The sequence below is a fragment of the Poecilia reticulata genome, chromosome 20, assembly GCF_904066995.2.
Source record: "Poecilia reticulata chromosome 20, P_reticulata-male-v2, whole genome shotgun sequence".
Taxonomy (NCBI): Eukaryota; Metazoa; Chordata; class Actinopteri; order Cyprinodontiformes; family Poeciliidae; genus Poecilia; species Poecilia reticulata.
In genome coordinates, this window is record NC_088849.1 from 6,525,366 (window position 1) to 6,548,591 (window position 23,226).

General features: G+C 38.0%; 2 protein-coding genes and 1 non-coding gene across 6 annotated transcripts; 1 reads left to right on the forward strand and 2 right to left on the reverse strand.

The window, feature by feature from the left end:
* Window positions 1-1,220: 1,220 nt before the first annotated feature.
* trnaw-cca (transfer RNA tryptophan (anticodon CCA)) lies at window positions 1,221-1,292 on the reverse strand. Its single transcript has one exon. It is a non-coding gene; the product is annotated as a tRNA-Trp (tRNA).
* Window positions 1,293-2,106: 814 nt separating this feature from the next.
* On the reverse strand, window positions 2,107-14,014 carry cul2 (cullin 2). Of its 3 annotated transcripts, none has more exons than XM_008438267.3 (21): window positions 13,780-14,014; window positions 12,660-12,798; window positions 12,244-12,346; window positions 11,995-12,089; window positions 9,999-10,104; window positions 9,774-9,856; window positions 9,377-9,473; window positions 8,199-8,309; window positions 7,202-7,364; window positions 6,973-7,097; window positions 6,743-6,850; window positions 6,558-6,617; window positions 6,335-6,463; window positions 6,127-6,213; window positions 5,816-5,968; window positions 5,644-5,721; window positions 5,496-5,562; window positions 4,682-4,884; window positions 4,463-4,564; window positions 4,263-4,379; window positions 2,107-2,895 (listed from the first exon to the last, which is right to left on the reverse strand). In XM_008438267.3, the coding sequence occupies exons 2-21, from the start codon at window positions 12,776-12,778 to the stop codon at window positions 2,764-2,766; spliced, it is 2,238 nt and encodes a 745-aa protein (XP_008436489.1). In that variant the 5' UTR covers window positions 12,779-12,798; window positions 13,780-14,014; the 3' UTR covers window positions 2,107-2,763. The 3 variants fall into 3 exon arrangements, with proteins under 3 accessions (XP_008436489.1, XP_008436490.1, XP_081458162.1); XM_008438268.3 differs by lacking the exon at window positions 13,780-14,014 and adding an exon at window positions 13,306-13,727; XM_081602036.1 differs by lacking the exon at window positions 13,780-14,014 and adding an exon at window positions 12,886-12,907.
* Window positions 14,015-14,479: 465 nt separating this feature from the next.
* On the forward strand, window positions 14,480-21,532 carry LOC103482244 (uncharacterized). Of its 2 annotated transcripts, XM_081602037.1 has the most exons (8): window positions 14,491-14,573; window positions 15,305-15,368; window positions 15,508-15,586; window positions 15,673-15,843; window positions 16,066-16,197; window positions 17,894-17,983; window positions 20,175-20,325; window positions 20,631-21,532. In XM_081602037.1, the coding sequence occupies exons 3-8, from the start codon at window positions 15,523-15,525 to the stop codon at window positions 20,773-20,775; spliced, it is 753 nt and encodes a 250-aa protein (XP_081458163.1). In that variant the 5' UTR covers window positions 14,491-14,573; window positions 15,305-15,368; window positions 15,508-15,522; the 3' UTR covers window positions 20,776-21,532. The 2 variants fall into 2 exon arrangements, with proteins under 2 accessions (XP_008436491.1, XP_081458163.1); XM_008438269.2 differs by lacking the exon at window positions 15,305-15,368 and having other exon boundaries at window positions 14,480-14,573.
* Window positions 21,533-23,226: the final 1,694 nt, after the last annotated feature.

Genomic DNA, 23,226 nt, shown 5'->3' on the forward strand with positions numbered 1-23,226 from the left:
TTCTTTATGAATTTTATGTGATAGATCAGAAAATACATGTTTCAAGATTTTATTGCAAACATGAAACTACAAACTGACATGTACTTTTATACAGTCCTCATTGCTCTAAAAACAATGTATCCACTCCATGCTGCATTAATTGACATTAACGCTTTTTGTTGAATAAGTGTGAAATTAATCAAATACGAACCGAAAGACAACTGCTTCAGTTTTTTTTTTTCTCCCATCTTGATACAGTTGTTCATCAGAACGAAGCAGCTTAGTCTGTACAAGAACATTCAAGCGAGAATGTTATGTTGGCTAGGTGCCTCGCTTGATTATGCGATTTAAAACCTGAAGGATCGAGGTTCTAAAAAACAAAAAACCACACACTCGACAATGTCTGACATTGCTTTAATGAAGGGCCTGACACACGCTGAGGCTCGCACAGCAGGTTGCAGAGCTCCACTACGAGCTGCTGCTACAGGAGCTCGACTGCGTGAAAAAAAAAATCATTAGCTCAAGGCAATGTTAATCTACAATCCTGAGTAAGACACCAAAACATTCAACGTTTAATGAGGCGGGAGCATGTCAAGCCCAAAAACAGACAAGCAAATTTGGTCGTTGCTTTTAATTGTGACATGTCTTATCTTGTGTATCTTCTACCCTTAAAACTGTTTACAGTTTTGACAACATTTTAATGTTAACACATGAGGTTTGCTCTTATTTACAAATTGTGATTATCACGAGGAGAAGCAAATGTATGCGTTTAGATTCAAGTTTCTTTCTGCTTGGTCTTCTTTTCAGGATTCAGTACAGTTTGGGGGAAAAAAATCCTTAACTGCCTTGTTTGTGGTTTTTGGGGCGCATGTTACACACTGTGAATGTTGAGAGTTGATGTTACTGTTTCGGCCCTCAGGTTTTATGGGTTAACAAATGCAACCAGATGCCGTTCCACATACTTGTTCTGAAATAAACAGTGTGTTGAAGGAGTATTTCATGTCGCTATGATACAACCACGAATTTGGGTCTCATTCCACCTTCTTCCAGGTGATTAGTTTGTCCTCTACAGGGCCTGGTTGCTCATAATTATTAACCAGAGGAGCATGTGGATGGAAAAACAAGTATCTGAGTCATTTGGTGTAGCATCTGACTATGCATATTTTATAACGGCATCTTCCATTAATATTAAGCGCATTCGAGGGATTTCAGTGTGGTCTGTTTCGACAGGAGAAAAGGAATGACCCCGACGTGATTTGAACACGCAACCTTCTGATCTGGAGTCAGACGCGCTACCGTTGCGCCACGAGGCCACTACCGCCTGCCCGCCTTAAAGTGGATCATACAACCAGAGAAGTCATTTTGATGTCCATTTTTTTTTGTAAATAAGATGTATACCGTGAGATTTAACCATAATATCCCCTTCAAAGACGAACAATTTCCGAAGAAAATCAGTCCTAAACTGGGGACTTGATATTTTATTTCTCTTTAAGCTTACGTCAGCACCAAGGACAGCTGCCTCTTTTAGCTTTTCTCCTTTCACACGCTCACGCGCACTCAGCACGAGACGACAAATAAATGCACGCTAATCACAATGAAACGCGGACGTCAAGTGCGTAAAAAATTGCTTATATTAATGTACTTGCAGAGTATTTAAAATCCACTCAAGTTGATATGATTTGACTTAATATTTGAATGACAAACATGAATTAAAACAGTTTTTCCCACAATTTTCCCGACATTTTTTCAAATATTATGAGGTAAAAACCTCTCACTTATTACGGTAAATACTTTACAACATAAAATCGTTATTTAAAAACTTTACAGTTGTACTTCGAGTTTAATTTATGTTTTTTAAAACTATGAGGGAGTAAGGATTAACTTTCAGGATATTAAACCTGCAGTAGCTGTCCAGTAGGTGGCAGTATACTAGATAAAGCCTTTTATTACTCAGTATAAAAACGGAAAGAGGCTCGTTATTAAGGTAAAGTAAATCAGATACAATAGCAAAAAGATGAAAAACTCAACTACATTCTCACAAAAACTAAGCAATAATTTAATTTTAGCACAGCAGCATAGACTCGTCAACCACATTCTGTGAGAACTCTAATGGACATATTACAGGTATTTACATAAAAGCTTTCAGTGTTTTTATTTATTTATTTGACAAGCAGCAAGATCATGTTTGTCACTCATTTCTCTTTACATGTGAAAGATAACAATAGTCAGTATACCAGTTTTATTACAATTTTTTTTTTTCCTAAGTTCAGTACATTTAACAAAGAAAGAAAAAAAAAAACACACAACTGCAAACGTGAGAAAAGAAAGCATGTTTAATATGTAGCCATCAATATGTCTTTTTGTCCCCCTCCTCCGTACTCTTTCAACAAATAGGCTCGTCTGATCTTTCTTTTCCAACAGCTAGAGAGGCATGTTCTTTTTGACGTTGGACGCACAGGTGCGTGGCACTGGTGATGCTGTAAACAGTTTAAAAACCAGAAAGTGGGAAAGGTTCGAATGGGCGAGGGCAGGAAAGGGGCCTATCAGAGTGGTGGTGTGAGCCAGCTGTCTGGCGCTGACATGATGTCATCAAGTCTTTTTTTTTTCCTTTTTTTGTAGATGGAGGCACAAAGTCCTGCTTTTGATCGTCGCAGACAGCCTGCAGTTCAAAATTCTAAATTAGATGAATGAGTCTGTTGCTGTGGTTTTTGTTCATAATTTGAAACCCGTCTCATAGGTGAGTCTCTGTGTGGAGATGCTCCCTTCGTCGTCGGCTCCCGGGGCCTACGCGACGTAGCTGTACTCGTCGGCCGACGTCTGACTCCGCTCGATGTACTGTTTGTCGATGAGCACCTCGATGCACTTCTTGATCATGCTGATACTGGGGTTGAACCTGGCTTTGGACTGATTGATTACCTGAACACGTTTAGAAAAGGAAAAAAAAAAATAGAATTAAGTAAATAAATAAAAATACACAAGGCATTGGGTGATTTTTAGACTGTTACTGTTCTCTCTGTGTTTCTTGGTCTTCGTGTTGCTCTTTGTTCCCTAATTTTCTCTAACAAACCTCCAAGACCTTCAGAGAACAGCTGGATTTATACTAAGAATGAGGTGATGAATCAGACTAATCACCACAAATTGATTACTAATCTAGTAATCGATTAATCATTGACTGGTGTATACAAACCAGTCAAAAAAAAAAAAAAAAAAAGTCAATTGCTGAAAGAACAAAATACCCAAAGCAGTAATTAAGTCAAAAGTGTACAATACACTTTTGACTTAATTACATTGCAAATCATATCATAAATCACTGCAGATTTATAATAAAAACACATTTGACTGTAAATATGTTTATCCAAAAGTGTTCAATCTGAACCACTTTCAGCTTCACCCGGTTTAAATTCGCTAAAGAAATGCTAAGCCATTGCATTTTAGGCTAGAAAATGTTTTTCTTAATTTAAAAGGGATTTATTTATATCTTTGACATGTATCTTTAACATTGTACAAAAAAAGGTTTAAGTGGCTAAATGAAAAATGTGTAGAATTTGCCAATTTATTTTATTCGATTAATCGCCAGAATAATTGATTACTAAAATAATTATTTGTTGAAGTGTAATTTCATTTTAATGAAATGAAATTACACACAGATATACGTCATGTTTAAAAGTATGTTTAAATATATTAAAATGTATGTTTATTCACATTTTACATTTACTGTTTTAAGGAATCTGGTTGAGACAACTCATCAATTATACTTAGATAGGCAAGTATGCTTTTAATATATTAGAACTAAATTGAATTCAACTCAAAAATACTTAAGTTATTCCAAATGATAATTAAATGTTGTATCATATCACTCAAACATTGTCAAAACAATCGTTGCGGATGATGATGCTGCAGACAGGAAGGATCTCCAGTAGCAGTCAATCTCGCAATGAATCTGAAGAGGCCTCTGACTGACTGGACTCGCACATCATAACATGTATTTGAAAAAAAAAAAAAAGGAAGAGGAAAAAAAAATCCTTCCAGTGACACAGCATGCAAAACCAGAGGGAAAAGTTGTCCAAACATGCAACGCCTCAATCAAAAGAGCTACAAACAACGATGAAATGAAAAGAATTCAGAACTAGTGTAATAGAGCTATTGGAACAATGAGTGAATGATTCCAGATCGCTCCTGATCGCTTTGTTTTGTGACACATACGTTTAACCTTTAGCCCTGCTAAGGTTCATAAATCGTGTCAGTTCAAATTGAAAAGGTCTTGACCCTATCCACCCACTCACCTCCTGGATGAGGGCGTTGTGTCGGAGGACTTTCCGCGCCTTCATGATCCTCACTATAGCAGCTTGTAAATACATTTTGCGGTCCTCGTCGACGGCGCTCCTCGTCTGCTCCATCTCCTGAACGTTACAGACATGCGGCGGTTCAGTTGGTTATCGCTCGGACTGTTTATCATCAGGCTGGTGTCCGGCAGTAGGCTTACCTGCGGCGTATCTTTCTGCATCGACGTCGTAATCTTGAACTTTGTTCGTTTACTGGTGAAACTCATATTTAGTGAAAACGTCGACTCTGTTTCGATCTCCTCCTGTGCACAGGGGAAAACGTACACAACTTTCACTGTCTGAAATCAAAACCTGAGTGTACCTCACCGCCCATCTCGGGGTAAAAAGCAACTTTAGCCAAACATCGTTTTGCGTCAGACCTTCTGCAAGTCATGGTTTAGCATCTTGACGTCCATCAGGGACTTGATGGTCTTCTGCAGCTCCTTCTCGTTCATCTGGGTGCCGTCCTGCAGCTCCTTGTACGTTACCGTCTGGCTGTTGTTGAAGGCCAGAAGCACAGCCATCTGGTATGTGGTTACCATGGCAACGTAGGGTTTGGACAAGTAGTTCATTTTGACTTCGCCTGCGAGAAGGGGTAACAAGCATAACACCAAAGTTCAGAATCTCTCGTCACAGTACTTTTAAATAGAGTCCAATGACATTTGCACAAGGTTGTTGTGAGGTGTTCGGCTAAAGCTACAAAGAGTTTCTGTAGGTCTAACCAATTTAAATTTAAGATTTTTAGAGACTGTTATGAATGATATGCAAGACCTGTGTAGCCACATAAATATGGAAACTTCATCTAGCCGACTGGTGAGAAATTTGCAATTGCCCAACATAAATGCAAAAAAGCTAACTAGCATGCAAAGAGTATGTTAGCAAAGCTAGAAGTAGCTTCAACTGTCTTGAGTGCGACTCAAACTTTTGCCTGACAACAAAGCCCACCCCCCAAAAAATACATTGAATATATGAGATTAAATAATCCAGGCAAGGCAAAGTTTAAAACCTGTTATTGACGTGTCAAAGTCTAAGCTTACTTTTTAAAAATGAATTTAAGGCCTTAATTTAAAGATGTGCAGACATGCTGCGACAAGGGTTTTTAAAACGATAGAACGCCGCTATTATGTCTTTTTCTTTAAGTTTAACCAGAACATGCTGAATTGTTTTACTAAATCTGCCATCGTTTTCTGTTACCTGTGCAGAGATAGTGCAGCCAAGTCAACTTCCTCCCACTGAAGTGCTGATTATAGAACAATTCAAACTGCAAAACAGGGCGAAAACGGACAGATGATCAGAAGGCGCTTCTTCCTCTACAAGTACAAATCTCAGCAGCTCCGCTCACCATCTGAACGCTCTTCTCTAGTTCTTGAGGGATGGCGAACGTCGACGAGGGGACGTGTGTGAGAGGCCAAGCGCCGGCCTGCAAAAAAGCGGACGATATGCCAAACGTGTCAGACAAACTAATATTTCTGGCATCTTTTCAACAGCCCGTTTTTGGCTTCCTCATGGCAGACCTGTAATACGTAGATCTGGAAACTGATCCCCAGGTCCACCACCGTCTCCTGCGTCTTGATAAAATTGTTGAACTTGTTGTTGAGGTCGGCGCTCACGCTCATGTCCGTGTACATTCTGTGAAGTTTGCTGGTGAACTCATAGCCACAAGCTTGCTGCGAAATGGACAGAAATGAGGTCATGTCATTAAAATAAGGTAATCCACATAATTACAATGACCTCTATTGACACATTACACAAGAGTCTACTGCTGAAGAAAAAAAATATATGAAAAAGCTTGTTTAGACACTCAAGAAATCTTCTGTTTATTTACCTTTAGTTTGTTGATCATAGCTTCTTCTGAATCCATTGACAATGATAAACCATGTATTAACCTCTTTGCTAACATTCTGGCATAAAACTGAAAAAACAAACAAACAATAAAAACAAACCCAGATGTAATGAGTTAACTTTTTGGATATTTTTAAAGCTTCAAACTGAGTCACAGTTGGGTATACTCTAGCAGAAAAAGCATTGTGTACCTTTTGAAAGATGTCTTTGTCGTCTATGTACTTGAACACTGTGATGAAACTGGTCAGCTTGTCCTCCACCTCATTTTCCGTCATCCCCTTTGCAGATTTCTTCAGCAGATTGTCGCAGTATTTTGCCAGCTGGACAGAGATAGCAGCAGGAAGGGGGTGACTCGGTCAAGGCTCTGCGCGTACAACTCGACATGACAGTTCCCGTGTATGTGTATGTACTCACAAGTTCTGGGGCTTTGCAGATGGACTTCGGCTCCCTAAAGTTCACCACAGACGTCAAAGCCTACAAGAGAGAAAGAGACAGCGAGAAAGATTACATTGGTACAAAGACAATTGTAATCAAGGCAAACAAAACAACCTGCTGAAAGACCACTCTGCAATGAGGCAACAGCTATTTGTGGTTTGTACCTTATCAAGCGCGCTCATGAAGTGTTGATCTCCATTGAGGACTGTGTTAATGAGCTGAACAAATTTACTGTGAACCTCAAGCACGGACTCCACGAAAAGGGTCGGCATCTAAAGGGAGACGGAGCAGAAATGGTTCCTGTTAAAAGGCTAAAAATCAAAAACACAACAAATTTTTGCAAGGCACTTTGAAGGATAAAAAAAACCCCCATAACATGTAGAGCAGTACTAACATTTTCCTGAGAGAGATTACTGGTGCCTCTGATGCCCTCGTTGTGGATGTGGACCTGCAGCTCCTGGATCATGTGAGGCAACCCGTTTGACACGGCCCGCAACAGGGTGTACATGTTGGCCATGTCTGAACAGAACAAACCATTTCGCAAGTCGCTGTTAGCTGAGGCTGCGGCGCGCAAACGGCGTCAGGACATCAAAAAAAAAAAAAAAAGCACAAAGTGTACTGACCGTCTCTCTTCTCTTGCCTGATGATGCTCTGGCACTCCCCATGTAGGAACTGCAGGTGATCGGCCACCATCCTCTGCTGGCATTCATGAATGACTTTGGCGTAGGAGCTGGGGTGCAGGTACTTCCGACATCGGACTTCTTCGTCTTTCAATCGGCCCAGGACCTGCAAGACGAGAGCGACGCAGAGACATGCAAAAAGTTTTCCCATCACTTTATAGGGAAAGAAGAGTTTTTCTTCTCAAAGCAAGAAGTTGTTTTAAATGAGTCAACAACACTGAGCTTGTCCACACAGGAAGTCGCTGTATGAAATGTTGGTTTTACTCCACACTGACTGATTGGACAGGAAGATTGAAGTAATTGTCAACTAATTTAGCAATCAATTAATCATTGACTGGAGTATACAGACTAAAAAAAGAAAAGGCCAATTGCTGAAAGAGCAACATGTCCAGAGCAGTAATTAACCCAAAACTGTACAAGATATATACACATTTTGCATTTAAGATAAATATACCTTTGTATGTATATATGTTTTACCCAAAACTCCCCAAGTGACATCATTTAAGCTTAAAATTCAGGAAAGGAATGCTATGTTGTTGCATTTTAGTCAATAAAATGTTTATTTCCTGTGCTGCTCATTCTGTTAATGTATTTTTAATATTCTATAAAAACGCTGATTAAATGACAAATTTGTGGAATGTGCGAGCTTTTCCTAGCCAATTAATCGTCAGAGTGCCTGATTACTACAATACTCGTTAGTTGCGGCCCTACTGTCATCCACTATAAAAGGTTCACCTTGGTAAGAAATGGAACTGAGGATCAAGGGAACAGAATTAAAATCAGAGGTCAACACAATATCAGATCCGTGATATCACTTTTAGTGGCTTAATGTGTGAGCTAATACTCAAGATTATAAACAGCCTGGTTGAACATTAAGAAACTGTGAACTCAAACTCGACCGCTGAAAGCCGCCTCGCGTTCTCTCTCTCCGGCGACTTACCTTCTCCATATACTGTGAGCAGTTGGATTCCTGGAGAAGATTGGAGGCTTCCTGTTTGTAATACTCTCCTGTTTTTATCAGAAAAGGCCCTTCAAAGATTTCTTGATAAAACTGCAACACAGAAATAAACAAAAATAATAATAAAATACAAAAATACAACTGAGAAACATTCTTTTGTAGACATCAACAGAATCCTACAGTGGGGGAAAAACAAGTATAGGCAAAAATATATGTGAATGTCTTTTCTCAGAAGATAGACTTTGAATGACTGACATGAAATTTATTTCTGATGTCAGTAATTTACACATAAACAGAAATAAAGTAAATCTGTCCAACAATTGAGAATATGTACGATAAAGTGCAGTACGTGGGGAAAATTTCAGGTTCCATGGAAACAAGCGATCCACATAATGACCTGTACATAGATTTTTTTCATAATTTGGTCCAGTGACTTAAACTCAAGAGCAACTCATGTGTTTTTACCCTTTTTTTTTTACTAATTTTTTCATGAACAAAAAATGTGTTCATGACACATTTTTTGACTTGTGCAACTTATATTCTGGTGCGACTTATTGTCCAGAAAATATGGTAAATGAAATACTGAGAAAAAATATCTCTTCTGGTCAACTCACACCACAACTCAACACCATGTTTTGGTGAATAAATTACCAAACATTTACTCAAAATTTCCTCAGAGCGAATTTTTGAGGAGGGGCTGGGGGGGGCATGACTTGATTCCATCTTTCCAGATATAATACCAGGAAACTTCAAATAATTAACAAAAGGATGACGAGATAAGAAATCTGGAGATAAAACAAGGGCGAATGTTTCAGCAAAATGATTATCCCAAGTACAGGAATGAAACTGGAAGCTTAAATCTGTATGTATTTTATGGAATAGTTCCAGTTCTGATTTACATATCTTGGATTGTTACCAACATCTGTTGTGAATTCCATGTTCACAGCACAAACCTAGTAATAACATTTTGGCATGTTCAGTGCTCATTTCCGTCGCTGTGCAAGCAATTTAGCAGACCTCGCATTTTTAGCTCTGGATTTTGACCCTTGTGTCTTTTAATGGCACCATATACATATAAAGAAAAAAAAAACAACTACAAAAAAGAAAAAAGCTTGAATACAGTGCAGACTGGGAGAACGGGTGTTTGCTAGTCGGCTCACCTTTAGAGGAAACTTCTTCTTGTACTGTTCAACATGAACAAAAGAGTTGATGACCCCGTGGATTACCTTCTGGTTGGGGTTTTCACCGCAGCGATCACTGCAAGACAGCACAGGTTGAAGACCTGATCATGACGTGTGTTTCCAGACAGGGGCGAACAAAGATTTGTTGATACAACTCGTGCGAAAATGTTGCAAACAAGAGCAGACATGTTTTTATGTTTTTTTGTTTGTTTTTTTTTTTGTTTTTTTGGCACAACAGTCGCTGAAATGCACTCAAAACTCATTGCTTTTAACGTAAACTAAAAGTTCTATACAGAATCTACTATAATCACATCAGTTGTACGTTTGAGAACCAAAGTTTTAAAAAAAAATATATATATTTTTTTTGATAGCTCACTTTTTTATTTCATTCAACAACATCCGGATGAGGACGGCCTGCAGGGGTTCAATCATCAGCTTCTTCCACATATCTAGAGCCAGCTGCAATAACAAGACAGCATTTTGTCACTGTATTATTGTCTCACAACAGAAATAACAAATAAATTCATGTGATCTCAATCAAGTGGGAGACACAAAAGAGACCAAAAAACAATAAGCTACATGTGGAAGAATGGGTGAGTACCTCTCCGATCTCCATCAGCGGCTCATTCATGTCCACTCCCCCATAGCCGTACTGCAGGTCTGCTTCTGTTAGCTTGTTCTTCTTGATAAACTGTGTGTTCAGATACCTGGACAGCATGGGGACAGGCGTAAAATGATGACATTAGTCAACTGATTTAATCAGTGACTGCATGTTTTAGTTTTGTTTTTCTTCCGCCAGTGAAAAACAGAAATAAAAGTCTTGTTTTGGTAGCTGCTTTCCAACGGATTCCAGTAAACTCAGAGACCAAGCAGGGTGTTTGTGCTACTGGTTTCAAGGTATAACCAGTGTGAAAGGTTAAGGTTAAATTCTGCTGTTTGACATGGACAAGCATTAAGTTTCTAAGTAGGGGTGCGGTTTTCTGAATGATCATCGATGTTGCCGATTCCGATTTTTTATTTTTGTCTGAAAAGTCACTAAATACGACAAAGTTGGCAAAAGTGGCGCGACTGTCGTTAACCGTACTTTTATCGTGATATTTTGTTGTACATTTGTACTATTTGTAATACCAATAAAGATTATGGTTTTAAAAAAATCTTATTTTATTTAGGCGAATGTATGGCTGCACAAACACAAATATTAGTCTTGAAAAACATTCCCATATGAAATGGACGTCTCGTAATTGAAATGTGTGATTATAAATTCTAAACTGCACATGGTAACCATATTTAATCTGATTTTCAAATTTACTGTACCCAGCCACCAAGCTGATCCCCATTGGCTGAACATGACCACTTTAAGTTGCATGACGTTTTCACAGATGTGCTATCTGCCTCTGTTATGCTAAATATCAAAGACATTTAGTATGATGTCAAAAAAATAAAAAAATAGCACATAAAAATTATAATTTTTTCTATAATACAAATTGATCCCCACACAGAGAGCCACTTACAGTGTTATGAGGTAGCACTATAAATAACAGGCATTTAGATGCACAGTCACTCTTGTGAAAAAACACAAATAAAAATAGACCTGAAAGTTCTTTAAAAAGAAACACCGACTCAAATCGGGACACTCAATGCGTCTGCTGGCGTGGGTCGTTTTCAAAGCAATAACAAAAACAACTAATAAATAAAAACCATAATGGCAGAATTACTGTTGCTTCTGAAAAGAGAAAAGTGACACCCTCTGTGTTTAGGCAGCTGAGACGAAAATCTGTGCTGGTTCAGAAATACACCTGAGCAGGTGTATTTCTGTGAAAAAAAAAACCCCATAAACATGCGAAAAAAAGACTAAATTAAGTTGATAAATGATTAAGGATAACAAAGTGATAAGCTGACTGTTTATGATGAAAAAGTGACACTAACAGGAGAAGGGAACTCAAAACACTCTGGGTCTTTTTCCAGTAAATGAACACATCATGTTTGGAGGTTGCAGTAACAACAGTCACCTTCAATGTGGAACTTGTTACTTACAGGAAATAGCTTAAAGTCTTACTTTCAATATCAGTAAAGTGGTTAAAATTGCTGGATTTGGACATATCGGCAAACTTTTAGGAAATCTCAAGAGAGTTGGAGTGAACAGCTTCATCTTCTAAAGTAGGGGTGACCAAAGTGCGGCCTCAGGAGCCCACTTTTGGTCTTGGGAATCATTTTGTGTGGTCCCTGAGTGCAGCTCAAAAAATGGATAAAAAAATAAAAAAATTGGCTCTGTGGCAATGCAGCAGATACAGAAGGATGGTTTCTTTTTCGAGATAGATGACTTTCAATGAAAAGTAAACTGTTGTCAGGTAGATAATTCATATCTTTCTTTTTACAGCTCAAGTTTGTTTTGCTTTCATTTTTAAATCCCACAAACATCCAGCGGTTTTTTTTTTAGTGGGAAAACAAGCTTAATCCTAAAATTTGGCTAAATAGAGGCTAAAATGTTTTCTAGCAACATTTTTCTGATTTGTGAATCTCTAAAGACAATGCAACATCACAACATTTCCTTTAAAAATAAACTGGAACGTTAAGTTCTGTATACAGCAGCATCTCACCTGTACAAGCAGTCCATGTAGTCAGCTCCTTTGCTGTACTCTTCCCAGTACCTGTGGTACATAACTAAAACCTTTTCCTCTGACTCCAGGACTTTCTAAAAAAAGAAAAAAAAAGAAAAGAAAAGAAAAACATACACACACACACACACACACACACACACACACAAATGAGTACAGAAGGTGTTAAGAGCAGGAGAAGCACAACTGGAGATGAACAGGTCAGCAGCGAAGGGTTCGGCGAGTTCTTACCTTGTACAACTGCCTGACATGGTTCTCGAGGAAAACCTTGGTTTCTGTGTATAATCTTTCACCCAAAGGCTCTGGGTATGCAACGCACAAGGCATAAATATCGCTGGAGTTGGGAGTTCAGGATGAACACGTCGTTAATTGCACAAGTAACAAATGCTGACTGTGATTATTTACGACAATTATGTTATATAGTTTGGTTACCAAGCAGGCAATGGTCAGCGTGAGATGACCTTGACTGCCGCATTTATGCAAAAAAGTCCAACGCAAATGCGTCACATGATCTAATTTGTCTGATTTATAACAATTGCTGAAGCTTTTCAAACTATATGTGAATAAAATTCAGGAAATTAAAATCATATTAAACCCCTTTATTAACCTTCAAGTTGCATTATGAAACACTGCGATATAAAGGATACGAGAACCTATCATTCCACGTAGCCCTTTCCACGTAGTCGAGCATCACAACAGCCTTGATTGTAGTTAGTAGCTTGTTCCATGTCTCGTCAAAATCCACCACCCGCGGCTTCAAAGACATGGTACAGCTTCTATTTCACCCTAAAAAAAATAAATAAGTAATTATAGCAAAATAAAACTAGATGAAAATGCATTTGGGGTGGTGGGAATAAAAAAAGATAACCTAACCTTGACCTTGCAATTCCTCTTTTAATTTAGAGGACCATTATAAGTCCTATGACAATGCCTAAGACTAGCAAGTTAGAATGTTGTGTTAGAACAGAGTGTCAAGGAAAAGAAAGTCGATTATTTACAGTATAATTGACATTAAATGCATGGTAATAGGAAACCAAATGCACGTTTCAGACTGAGAATAGGGCTAAAAATACTACGTTATTGAAAACTACACAAAACAAAACTAACACTTAAGCTAAATCAGTGTAAGAAGATCTAAGTTTGCCCTGAAACCTCTGTTCAAATTGTCGTTATCGAAGCTCCGGGTTACCGAATGCATCTAAACATTCATCACCGTGAAGTACCCAACATTTCCACAGCAACAACGCCCCCCAAGAACACAATGAACACTCAGGTGTGTCCCAGAAAACTCACATTACATCGTGTACCAAAACGGAGGCCCCGTGTTGCTGTAACAGTTCATTTAAAGACAAAAATAACACTGCAGCGTCATGACAGCTTTTGGTTCTAGCTACTTATTGGACACAGTTACTCGTCTCGGATAAATACACGTTACAGTCGCTTGATAAACACCCCTCTTACCAAACGTAGCTAACTAAAGGTTGCTGGCTAGCGGAATGACAATCCCAAAATAGGTTGGCGAGCTAAAAGGCTAACTAGCTTCTCGCTAACATGCTACTTCTTCTTCCTGCTCAGTGCCATTCAATTTCTAGGGAACAGCTAGCCACTAGCCGGCTAGTAGCTAGCTAACGGTAGCTTGGCTATCACTAGCAAATTGTCATCTTAGTAGTTTCAGCACAGTCACTCTGACAGCTCAGCAAAACATGTCGCTACAGTCACACAGAACAGCACGTTCAGGTCAAGAAAAGTCGTGAAAGTGCTACCAACCTCTGTACAGTAGTTACTTTTATAAAAGTCAGCTTTCTCCGCTGTCACGGACTTGATTTCGCTTTACAAGTCTTCCCTAGTACCTCCAGGTTCAAACCATTTCGACTAGTTGGGAATACGCTGTAAAGAAACAAGTAAATGTATTTATGATGCTGTTTTATGATTTCCAACGTGCGAATTTGCGTACAAATTACACTTAGACTTAGAAACTGTTTCTCAGTTGCTTATACTAATGAGAAATAGACTGACCGAGTCAGTCCCAAATAACAAAAACACCCTCGTTTTAAATGGTATCGCCCAAAACTACGGGAACCTCTTAGGACGCGTTTCATAAAACTTTTATTTTCAGTATAATAGAGAAAAGAATAAATCAATAATAATAATCATAATAATAATAATAGTAATAATGATAATAATAATAATGAGTAATTTATAAAATAACAATTACTTTTGCTTTTAATATTCTATTATCATTTATATCAATTATGTTCGTGTATGTTCTTCTTATTCTTATTCTTATTATTATTTATTATTATTATTATTATTATTTTTATTATTATTATCATTGTTATTATTGTTGTTGTTTTTCAGTACAAATAGACAACATGTCGTTAACTGCATGTTTCTTGCTCATGGGCTTTGAATATGGAACGAACAAAACCAAAACAAGAAAACGGTCAAACAGTTACTTGGTAACAGAATAAAGCACCAATTAAATTTTGCGAAAACAGACTGATAAAAAAAATAAAACTTCAACTGAGGCCACGCTCCGGCGAAATTAAGCAGTCTTTATCGTGAGTCATGCCATTTACTGTTGTTATTAAAAGTAAGCAATGTTAGGCAACGTTAGTACATTAGCTCTTTACTATTAACTTTACAGTGTAACTTTAAACTTTAGCTTGCTGGTGTTTACAAAACGTAGCGCCCCGGGCAGTAATGCTAGTTCAAACATCAGTTAGCTTTGTGCTATACTGACCAGACTTGTGAATTTTCCTGAAATGCATCATATTTTCATAGCTAGGTTTCCCCGAACCCTCTATATCTTACCAAAGCCACCACAGGGTGACACTTAAGACATTTTTATCCCCAAATGAACCTTTCGTTGTAATAACCATACTTCTCTGAAACGTGCAGTTTAATATAAGGCAGGTTCCTCTTTCCGATAAATTGCCTTAATTTTAAATAGCAGAAGTGTTCAATTGTAAATTCATCACCAACAAATAACTACTTAGTAACAATCCAAAAGCACTTGGCAAACATTTGCCATTGATTAAACAAATAGCTGTGTAAATAACTGAGCAAGCATTTAATTAGTCATGGGTTATTTGATTGATTGACATCAAACACAGAAGTGAGCACTCCCTTCAGACTTTTGTAAATATTTATTTTCATAATACAGCACTGAAGATTTTGATACTTTGATGCCATGTATCAAAATCAGTTTACAGCTTATGTAACTGTAAAACCAAAATAACTCAACTCACCTGCTCCCCATTCACACCTGATACCTTATAACGCCAACAAGTCACGTGATGCCAGGGAGGGAAAATATTTAATTGGGCACAATTTGGACATCTTTCCATTGTGAGGTACGCCCTTTTCACTCCAGCAATGTAGACATTAATAGCTGTGTGTTGTAGATATTTAAAAAGATACCCTGCATAAAGATGCAGAACCAAAGACAAACTGTTTAACATTCTGTCCCACTGGGTTTCTTTCCCTTTGCAGGCTTACTCAGTCACAATGTACCAAATTAAGTCAGAGGGAAATGATCAGGTTTTCCAACGAACTATGGAAAACCAGCACAGTAAGCATGTCCGAAAACATGATCACGAACAGTTATTATATTATGATGTTATATATCTGAACCTTTTCCCATTCTGCTTGTTCCAGCTGGGCTTTTTCAGGCACCTCCTGTCGGTTACGTTCTTAACACAATGCCAAACCTGCCGTCCTCTTCCATGGGCTGCGTCCAGATGCCGCAGCCTCCACCTGCCACTGCGTTTCCGCTTTATGAGGAGATGTACAACTGTATGCAGCAGCGTTGGATGTACTCACTGTCAGGTAACACCTCATCTTCATCTAGACTACTCCATAGAATGATCCAAAATATCTAAGATCCACGCCAGGGACATTGAAGGGACTGTCTTGTAACAACTGTGTAATATTTTATACATTTCGAACTAAATCACCATGAGATGAACAACCGGTTGCAATAATCTCAGCTGAGAAATACAACTGTCCTGTCTTTAAAGCATTTATTTGTTTTGCTTTGTTGTTGTCAAGGCGTTCCTGCCCAGGTAAAGCAAGACAGTACGCTAACCCTGGCATCTGTTCCTGTAAGCAGAACCAAAGAGCAGCCAGCAGCAGAGGACATGGATTCACTGCATGGACCAAACAGTTTTGTTATGGCACAAGGTAACTCCTTCCTTCATTCATTCCTTCCTTCTTCTCTTCCATTCTTCCGTACCCTTTTCCATCCCTCCTCTCTCCGCAAGGCGATAGTGCCTTTTTCCTTTCAGTTATTGATGAATAGAGGCTCACAGTTGCCTCTGTAGATGTGGAAATAGGATTTCCCCACATCACCTTCCTAAATGTCACCACACAACATTTCTCAGGTTACATAAAAAGACATAAGCTGGAATCAAATGGAAACCGTCACATTCAGATATGTATGGGTTGTTGGCACCTTCTCCGGTAAAGATGAGTAAAGTGTGAAAAAGTATCCAAAGTTGAGGAATTAATTTGGAGATTCACTGGCGTCAGTACAGATGCTAGTTAACTACCATTCACCAAAAGGGCAGCAGATAGCATTGTCTGATAACATTTATTAAGTTTTGGGTGAAGAGAGAGCGATCAATAGATTGGCTCTCTAGATTATTCCCGTGTCTGATCTGGTGAAGCAGTTATGTGCTTATTAGAAGATTTTTGGGGGGAATTATTAATATGCTGAAATACCCAATGAAAACCAAGTCTTAGTTTTTCTGGCAGATGCTACCGTATTTGTGTTACATTTTTATATTTCAAAAGGTTCATAATTAATTTAATAGTTTAGCTACTTTGATTTAAGTATTTCTAACAAGACACGTGGAAAATCAAATTCATTAAGGTATCCAAGATCCAAAAGATCATTGTAGTTTAAAACTTCTGGAAAAACTGTAACGTCCAAAAAACAAAACAATCTTGAGATTTTTTTCCTGAAGAAAAAGTCTTAAATTTGTGTCTAAATTTAAGGCCTTAAATTGTCTTGAATTAATTTGAAAAATGTCCGTAGATTGGACAGTTGATGTTAATCGCAGATCTTAAATGTTGTCGTGGCAGCCAAGAATATTTAATCTAGTTATTTTTTTCCTCACTGGACTTTTTACTCAGGCAAAATCTGAGTCACCTGCTAAAGTTACCGGCAGCCTAGCTGCTAACATACCCCGGCTAGCTAGCTAATTTGTTTTGCCTCTATCACGGACACAAAGTCGTGTTCACAGGTTTTGACATATACTTAATTGTTATGCAGCAACTTCCCCCAACCATGGTGGATCCTCCTATAGTTTCTTTTTTTTTTTTTTTTTTGTTTGGTCTATTTTGGAGTTGCTGAAACTTCCAGATACCCTGACTTCGAGGTAAATGAACATTTTCCTCTGTCACACATTGCTCTGTCTGTACCTCTGCACTACCCGTAGAGGGAGCCTTTTCCTTTGTTATTAACCATAAAGAAAAGGTTCTGGTATTATGAGCGCCACTATTTACTCTAAACCCTATTAGTAGTTTGATTTATTTATGAGCACACTAAAACAAAAATGATGGGCAGAGTGCTGTTTTCATTTATAGATGAAAATAATTTAGTTTTTTGCCTCACTTATGATTGGAAGCGCTAAGCTTCCAATCATAAGCTTAGCGCTTATGATCAATTCATAAGGATCAATTCATAAGCTCAAGCTGAGGAAACACAAACAGCAGAGTCCCTGACTCATAGGCTGCTTCGGGCAGCTGGGGAGGAGAGGAGAGGAGAACAAACCATACTGTTGACATCAAGAAGCCAGTGATGTCATAGTGATGTCAATGCCTCTAATTGTAAACTGCATACATAGTCTCACTGTGGCTTGTGGTGACATTTCAGTGCTGGAGAAGACTTTGAAGAAGACAGTCTCTTCTTGGGAACGTGGGATCGGATACAGCATGGCTGTAACTGGAGATGAGACAGAAGCAGGTATATGTTTTACATTGTAACTATATACATTTTTGAATAGTTCAACTCAAACTAGTTGGATTTGGAATGAGATGGAGAGCTTTGGAATGAAAAAAATTGATTTGTTTTCTTTTTCTTTTCCTTGGGAAATAACATTTTCCTTCATCAAATAACATTTAGATTACTCTCTTGAAAAAAGTAATATAAAATATTTCATTGGGATGTATAGCATGCTAAAATCCAACAAGCTTACTTTGATAAACACTTTGGAAAAGCTCTGTGTTTTCTCTGTGTTCTTCACTCTGCGTTTCTCTCGGCCGTCATCTGTGAAATGCTTCAGTGCTGTGTGTTATCCACTCACCCACCCACCCACTCACTCACTTACTCACTTACTCGCTCACTTGCATAGCAGCAGTGGCTGACGTCACTTCTTTTCCTGGAACAGACCCCCCAGCAGCAACGTGTAAATGTGAAACAGCAAATAAGATGTACCCTGACGTCAGTCGCAGGACTCACTGTGATTAGATGCGGCTCATTTTTTGCAAGCGCCACATATGACTGAATTAGTCAGCAGAGTGTTTACTACATGAGGGGAGAGTTCTGTTGACACAACGACAGATAAGCAATGTCTTTTCACTTGATTCGTTTTCTATATTATTGCCTTTGTTATCTTTGATTTGTTGAAAATGCACTTATGCAATTGATTTGCTTGGAATAGGTTCAGTTACTTAGTTAATCCAAACTAAATGGTTATGTTCCTGTTTGAAGCTGGTTGTTCTGGAAGAAAGGAAAAATTTGAATCAGACTTTCTGAACCCAAACAGTTTGAAAATTAAAAATAATAAAAATATTATCCCATGTAAAGTGTGGAAAATTATCACAAAAAAGACTAAAGTTTCCATTTGTTTTCAGGAACCTTTTACAGGGTTGTTCTCTGGTGCAAATTGTTGCTATTTCCCTGTATCTTAATGGGGGTGGGGCTTTGTGGTGGATTCTGATTGGTTGAATTTTGTAAGTGTTCTGCCTTAATTTTGTTCATATGAGGCCGGTTTAAACTTCACTGTGACTTACATTATCTGTTACATTTAAATATTGTTGATTTAAATGACACAATTTGGCCTGAAGTTTGACATTTCAGGTTTCACAATTTTATTTATTTCATTAATTTCTTCGTTTTAAAAATGGAAACATATTTTCCCTTTTTATACATCAGCCGTCAGAGGAGATGTGGGTGTCTTTACTGTGCAGTTGATTAAAAGGAATTTATTTTCGTAATAAATTTGCTGTTACAAATTTTTATTTATTTCCGTGATTTCAAATTGCACAACTTTATGGAAATGGAAACACGCTAATTAAAAAAACAAAAAAAAACAAAATTTTTGATCAAAAGATTTTGCTCTAGGATGATGTGGTTTTTCGGCCATATCAAAATGGATGTATTTCGCAAAACTGCAGTGGAAACACTTTTTCCTATCACAGGAGTCACATGATCAACAGAACCGGATGTCACTACTGGTGAAAGCTATGAAGACAACAGGAAGTGGAAGGATGATTAATTGTTTTTGTTTTTTATGGAAAATGTGCAGCTGGCTTCCCTCAGCACACAGTTCATAAGAAGTCGTGCTTCATTCGAGCGTGTGGAATCTCTGACAAAAAATATGTAGCTGCTCCCAGGCTGCTGAATTATGAATATATCTCATGTAACTCTCTACATCTGTCACTGCCTTGATTTTTAATGACTTATGCCATGTATAAGCTTATTCAAAGAAATTTTGATTTAATTTCTTATTTAATGGAAACACTACAATTGCAAAATTCATTGTTTTCAACATTAACAGAATACAGACAAAGATTTGCACACATTTCCATTTCCAATGGAAGCGCAGCTGGTGGCGATCGACGGCGTTGACATGAAAAGTGGCGCAGTTGAAACCCATACACAGCAAACATCTGTTATTGGAAACACTCATTCTTTTCAGACATTGGTAAACGGATGGTATAATTTTATTTACTGTACAAACACAATAGCTGTTTTTGGGGATTTTTTTATTTTACATTTTTACAGATTTGCTAACATTTCACTTCTCTTTTAGTCTATAACACATTATCTTATGTCCCATTATTTTTGTTAGTTACTGAGCAACCAGTATCCGGTACTCCCTATAAATCAATCTTGTAGTTTGACGTACTGTATTTATGCTGCCTCTTCCCAGGCTCTGTTGCTGCTGGCGACTTTACCAACTCCCAGCTGCGCAACCCCACCTCTAAGCTGTTGAAGACCGACTCCGGGTTTGGGAGTTACGGCCCTCAGAAGCCTTTAGAGGACTCCTTGCAGAAGAGGGAGCTCCGCCTAATGAAAAACAGGTAGAGAGGGACCAGTCATTCTCTCTTGTTAGGTCATTCATCTTTCTGTTAGCTTTTCTGTGACGTACGTTTGAAGGAATGAATGACTGTTGTGGTTCTCCAGCCACAAAATGCTATCTTCTTTGTATCTTTTCAATCATCCATCCAACCAAAGTGCAGTTCTACTTTAGCGTCATCGTGGCAGTCCTGACCTAAACATTACAAAGAAGCTTTCATTATTTATGGCTCCAATACGCTCTCCGTTTAATCCGGCGAGAGGAGCCAAAGATGTCCAGGCCTCTAATTGTTGCCGCTGTTGCTTCCAGGGAAGCTGCGCGAGAGTGTCGGCGAAAGAAGAAGGAGTACGTCTCGTGTCTTGAAAACCGCGTGGCCGTGCTGGAGCAGCAAAACAAGACTCTCATAGAGGAGCTCAGAGCCCTGAAAGACATCTACGGACACAAAGTGGAGTGACTGCGTCGCAGAGGAGATGGGCATCTTGGGATCCTGTGGACTTTTGTCTGTTTCAGTGGCGTGTTTTTGAATGGAGTCTGGAATAACAAAACGCGCTGACACAAAGCACTCCTCGTCGTTAATTTTCTGTGTTCACACAATGATGTCAGGATTTCAAGGGTCGTAATTATCCAACACCAGCAGGACAAACAAGAGCGCGCATTAGGAGGGAAGGTTTGTAAGCGCGTGCCGGTGTTTACTGGTCACAAATGGGTGAGGTTGAGCGAAAATAGCAGAAGTCACTGCCTTTATTCACGCCACCATCTCATTTTATTTGTGTCGCATTCTGTATTCCGCGTGATTAGCTCGGCAGGCATTGTTTTGTATCGCCAGCTGATGTTGTGAGAAGAAAAAAACTTGAGAATGTATTTCAAGAAAATAAATTTACTATTATTCCACTCTAAAAACAAATCTTGAATTATAGTTGCAGGATATTTCATATTTTAGCTGAAAACCAGACTCAAGACAAATCTTGCTTATTTATTTTTGGGCAGTTTTTTTTTTTTTTTTGTCTCAACAGTTTTATGGTAGATGTATATTTTGTTAATAAAATCTCTCATTTGTTTGGTGAGTGAGGAAACGAGGTTCATATTAACAATACTGTTTAAACCAATTTTGCCTGCCGGATTTTGTGTTTTATTTTGTTATGTGTTTTTATTCTCTGCAAACACTGTTTGATGGGTTTAGTTTCACCATATTAAAAGATCTTAGACTTTTACACCAATTTTGCCCAAATAGTTATTTCATCTATAACTATGCCAGTAAGGATGCAATTTATTTTATGTATTCTTCCGTTTTTAGGCTTACATTTGGAAAAGTTGACAGTAAGGTTTTAAGAGGAGATTTAGACATGTTGATAAAGATTTGAAAATTTAAGGAGTTTTATTTAATGCGTCGGAAGTGGTATGTCATAATTTAATTCAGTCTAAAAAAAAATGCTTTATTTATCGCATATGAATCTTCACATGTTCCAGAGTAGTTCCCAAAACAGAACTTTCAGGAACAAAGCATTAAAAAGAAAGATGATAGCTGGGTAAAAAGCTAAATGCTATCATCCTTTGTTATTTTCTTTCCTTTACTATAAAACTGATGTATTTTTATTTTACCCAAGGTTATCAAACTTTGAGGCTTTTATACCGACTCATACCTCAACAAGTGCATAAGAGAGCTTTTACCATCTTCATATTCAACCTTGTGTGACGACTCATTTATTTTGTCCTTCAATTTGCCTACCACTATCAGATGTTTTGTCACATTTTCCAGCGTAAAAAAACATTCAAGTTTTTTGATATGCAGTACACAGCGAGAGAGGATATTTGAAGATAACAGAATGCTCCTACCTAGAAAACAAGATATACTGTCTCCTGTGGAAACCATATTAATCTAAACACCTAAGTGTGGACAAGTGTGGAATTTTGCCTTGAGCAACGTGTAGGGAGCATAGATTGTAATTATGGAAGACTTACTGACAGAATAAACACAGGTTAGGACTTTTGATTAATTTTGTACTGCAGGAGATCTGAAACACAACTGACTGAAACAAAACCACACTGGAAAACTCACCGAGCTGGAGCAAGAGGAACGTCTGATTTTTTAGGTTACTTCCTGGATCCAATCACACATATTGTCAAACATGACGGCATTGATAAAATAAGTTAAAATGGTAAGTCAATTAACACACACACACAATGTTTTACTGACTGAACTGTAAAACAGTCATAAAAAGCATCACTCCAATACAAAACTCACCCCCGTATCAAAAAGTGCAATGTACTTGCATTACCAGTAGGATGTGCCATACCATCGTAATTGAATGCAGCTACCGCATGATTATCACACTGTATGCAATAAATCTATATAAGATGGATTTCACTTTTGAGCAAATAGATACATTTATTTCATGGAGTCTCCTAATTCAAACTGGATTCACAACTACAACCAATAGAAATAGTGTGCAAGACAAACTCTTTCAGAATTCACCATTAAATTAAATGAGAGATTTCAGCACTTTCTTTGTATTTACTTCCATAGTTCATCATTATATATATATATATATATATATAATATGGGATTGGCAAAGCAGAAAAACGTTTAGGTTATTGTGTACCCAACTGTCAGTTTATTTAAATTTGCAAAATGTTAAAGAGACTTTAAATCCAATACTCTCACCCAGGGGCCCATATAATACCGAGGCCGCCACTGTATGCAACATAATATTTTGTGTATAAAAGAACATTTTGGAGAATACAACTTTTTTGTCATATTTGTCTAACACAAAATCCTATTTCAAGGAAAAATATTGGAGTTGCTACGTCCATCCCCAGCAGCACCGGTATAGGTCACTTATTATTACAATAGTATTTGTTACATTGCCTGTAAACATTTAAAAAGGATCACTATGAAAACAGACCG

What these genes read in the sequence shown, in the direction of transcription:
- cul2 (XM_008438267.3), bottom strand. Translation starts at nt 12,778, where the DNA reads ATGTCTTTGAAGCCGCGGGTGGTGGATTTTGACGAGACATGGAACAAG. An exon ending in GTAATCTCTCTCAGGAAAAT is followed by an intron (nt 6,851 to 6,972) that starts GTTAGTACTGCT and finishes GTCTCCCTTTAG; the next exon opens with ATGCCGACCCTTTTCGTGGA. An exon ending in TCATGAGCGCGCTTGATAAG is followed by an intron (nt 6,618 to 6,742) that starts GTACAAACCACA and finishes TCTCTCTTGTAG; the next exon opens with GCTTTGACGTCTGTGGTGAA.
- LOC103482244 (XM_008438269.2), top strand. Translation starts at nt 15,523, where the DNA reads ATGTACCAAATTAAGTCAGAGGGAAATGATCAGGTTTTCCAACGAACT. An exon ending in AACTATGGAAAACCAGCACA is followed by an intron (nt 15,587 to 15,672) that starts GTAAGCATGTCC and finishes TGCTTGTTCCAG; the next exon opens with CTGGGCTTTTTCAGGCACCT. An exon ending in TGGAGATGAGACAGAAGCAG is followed by an intron (nt 17,984 to 20,174) that starts GTATATGTTTTA and finishes GCCTCTTCCCAG; the next exon opens with GCTCTGTTGCTGCTGGCGAC.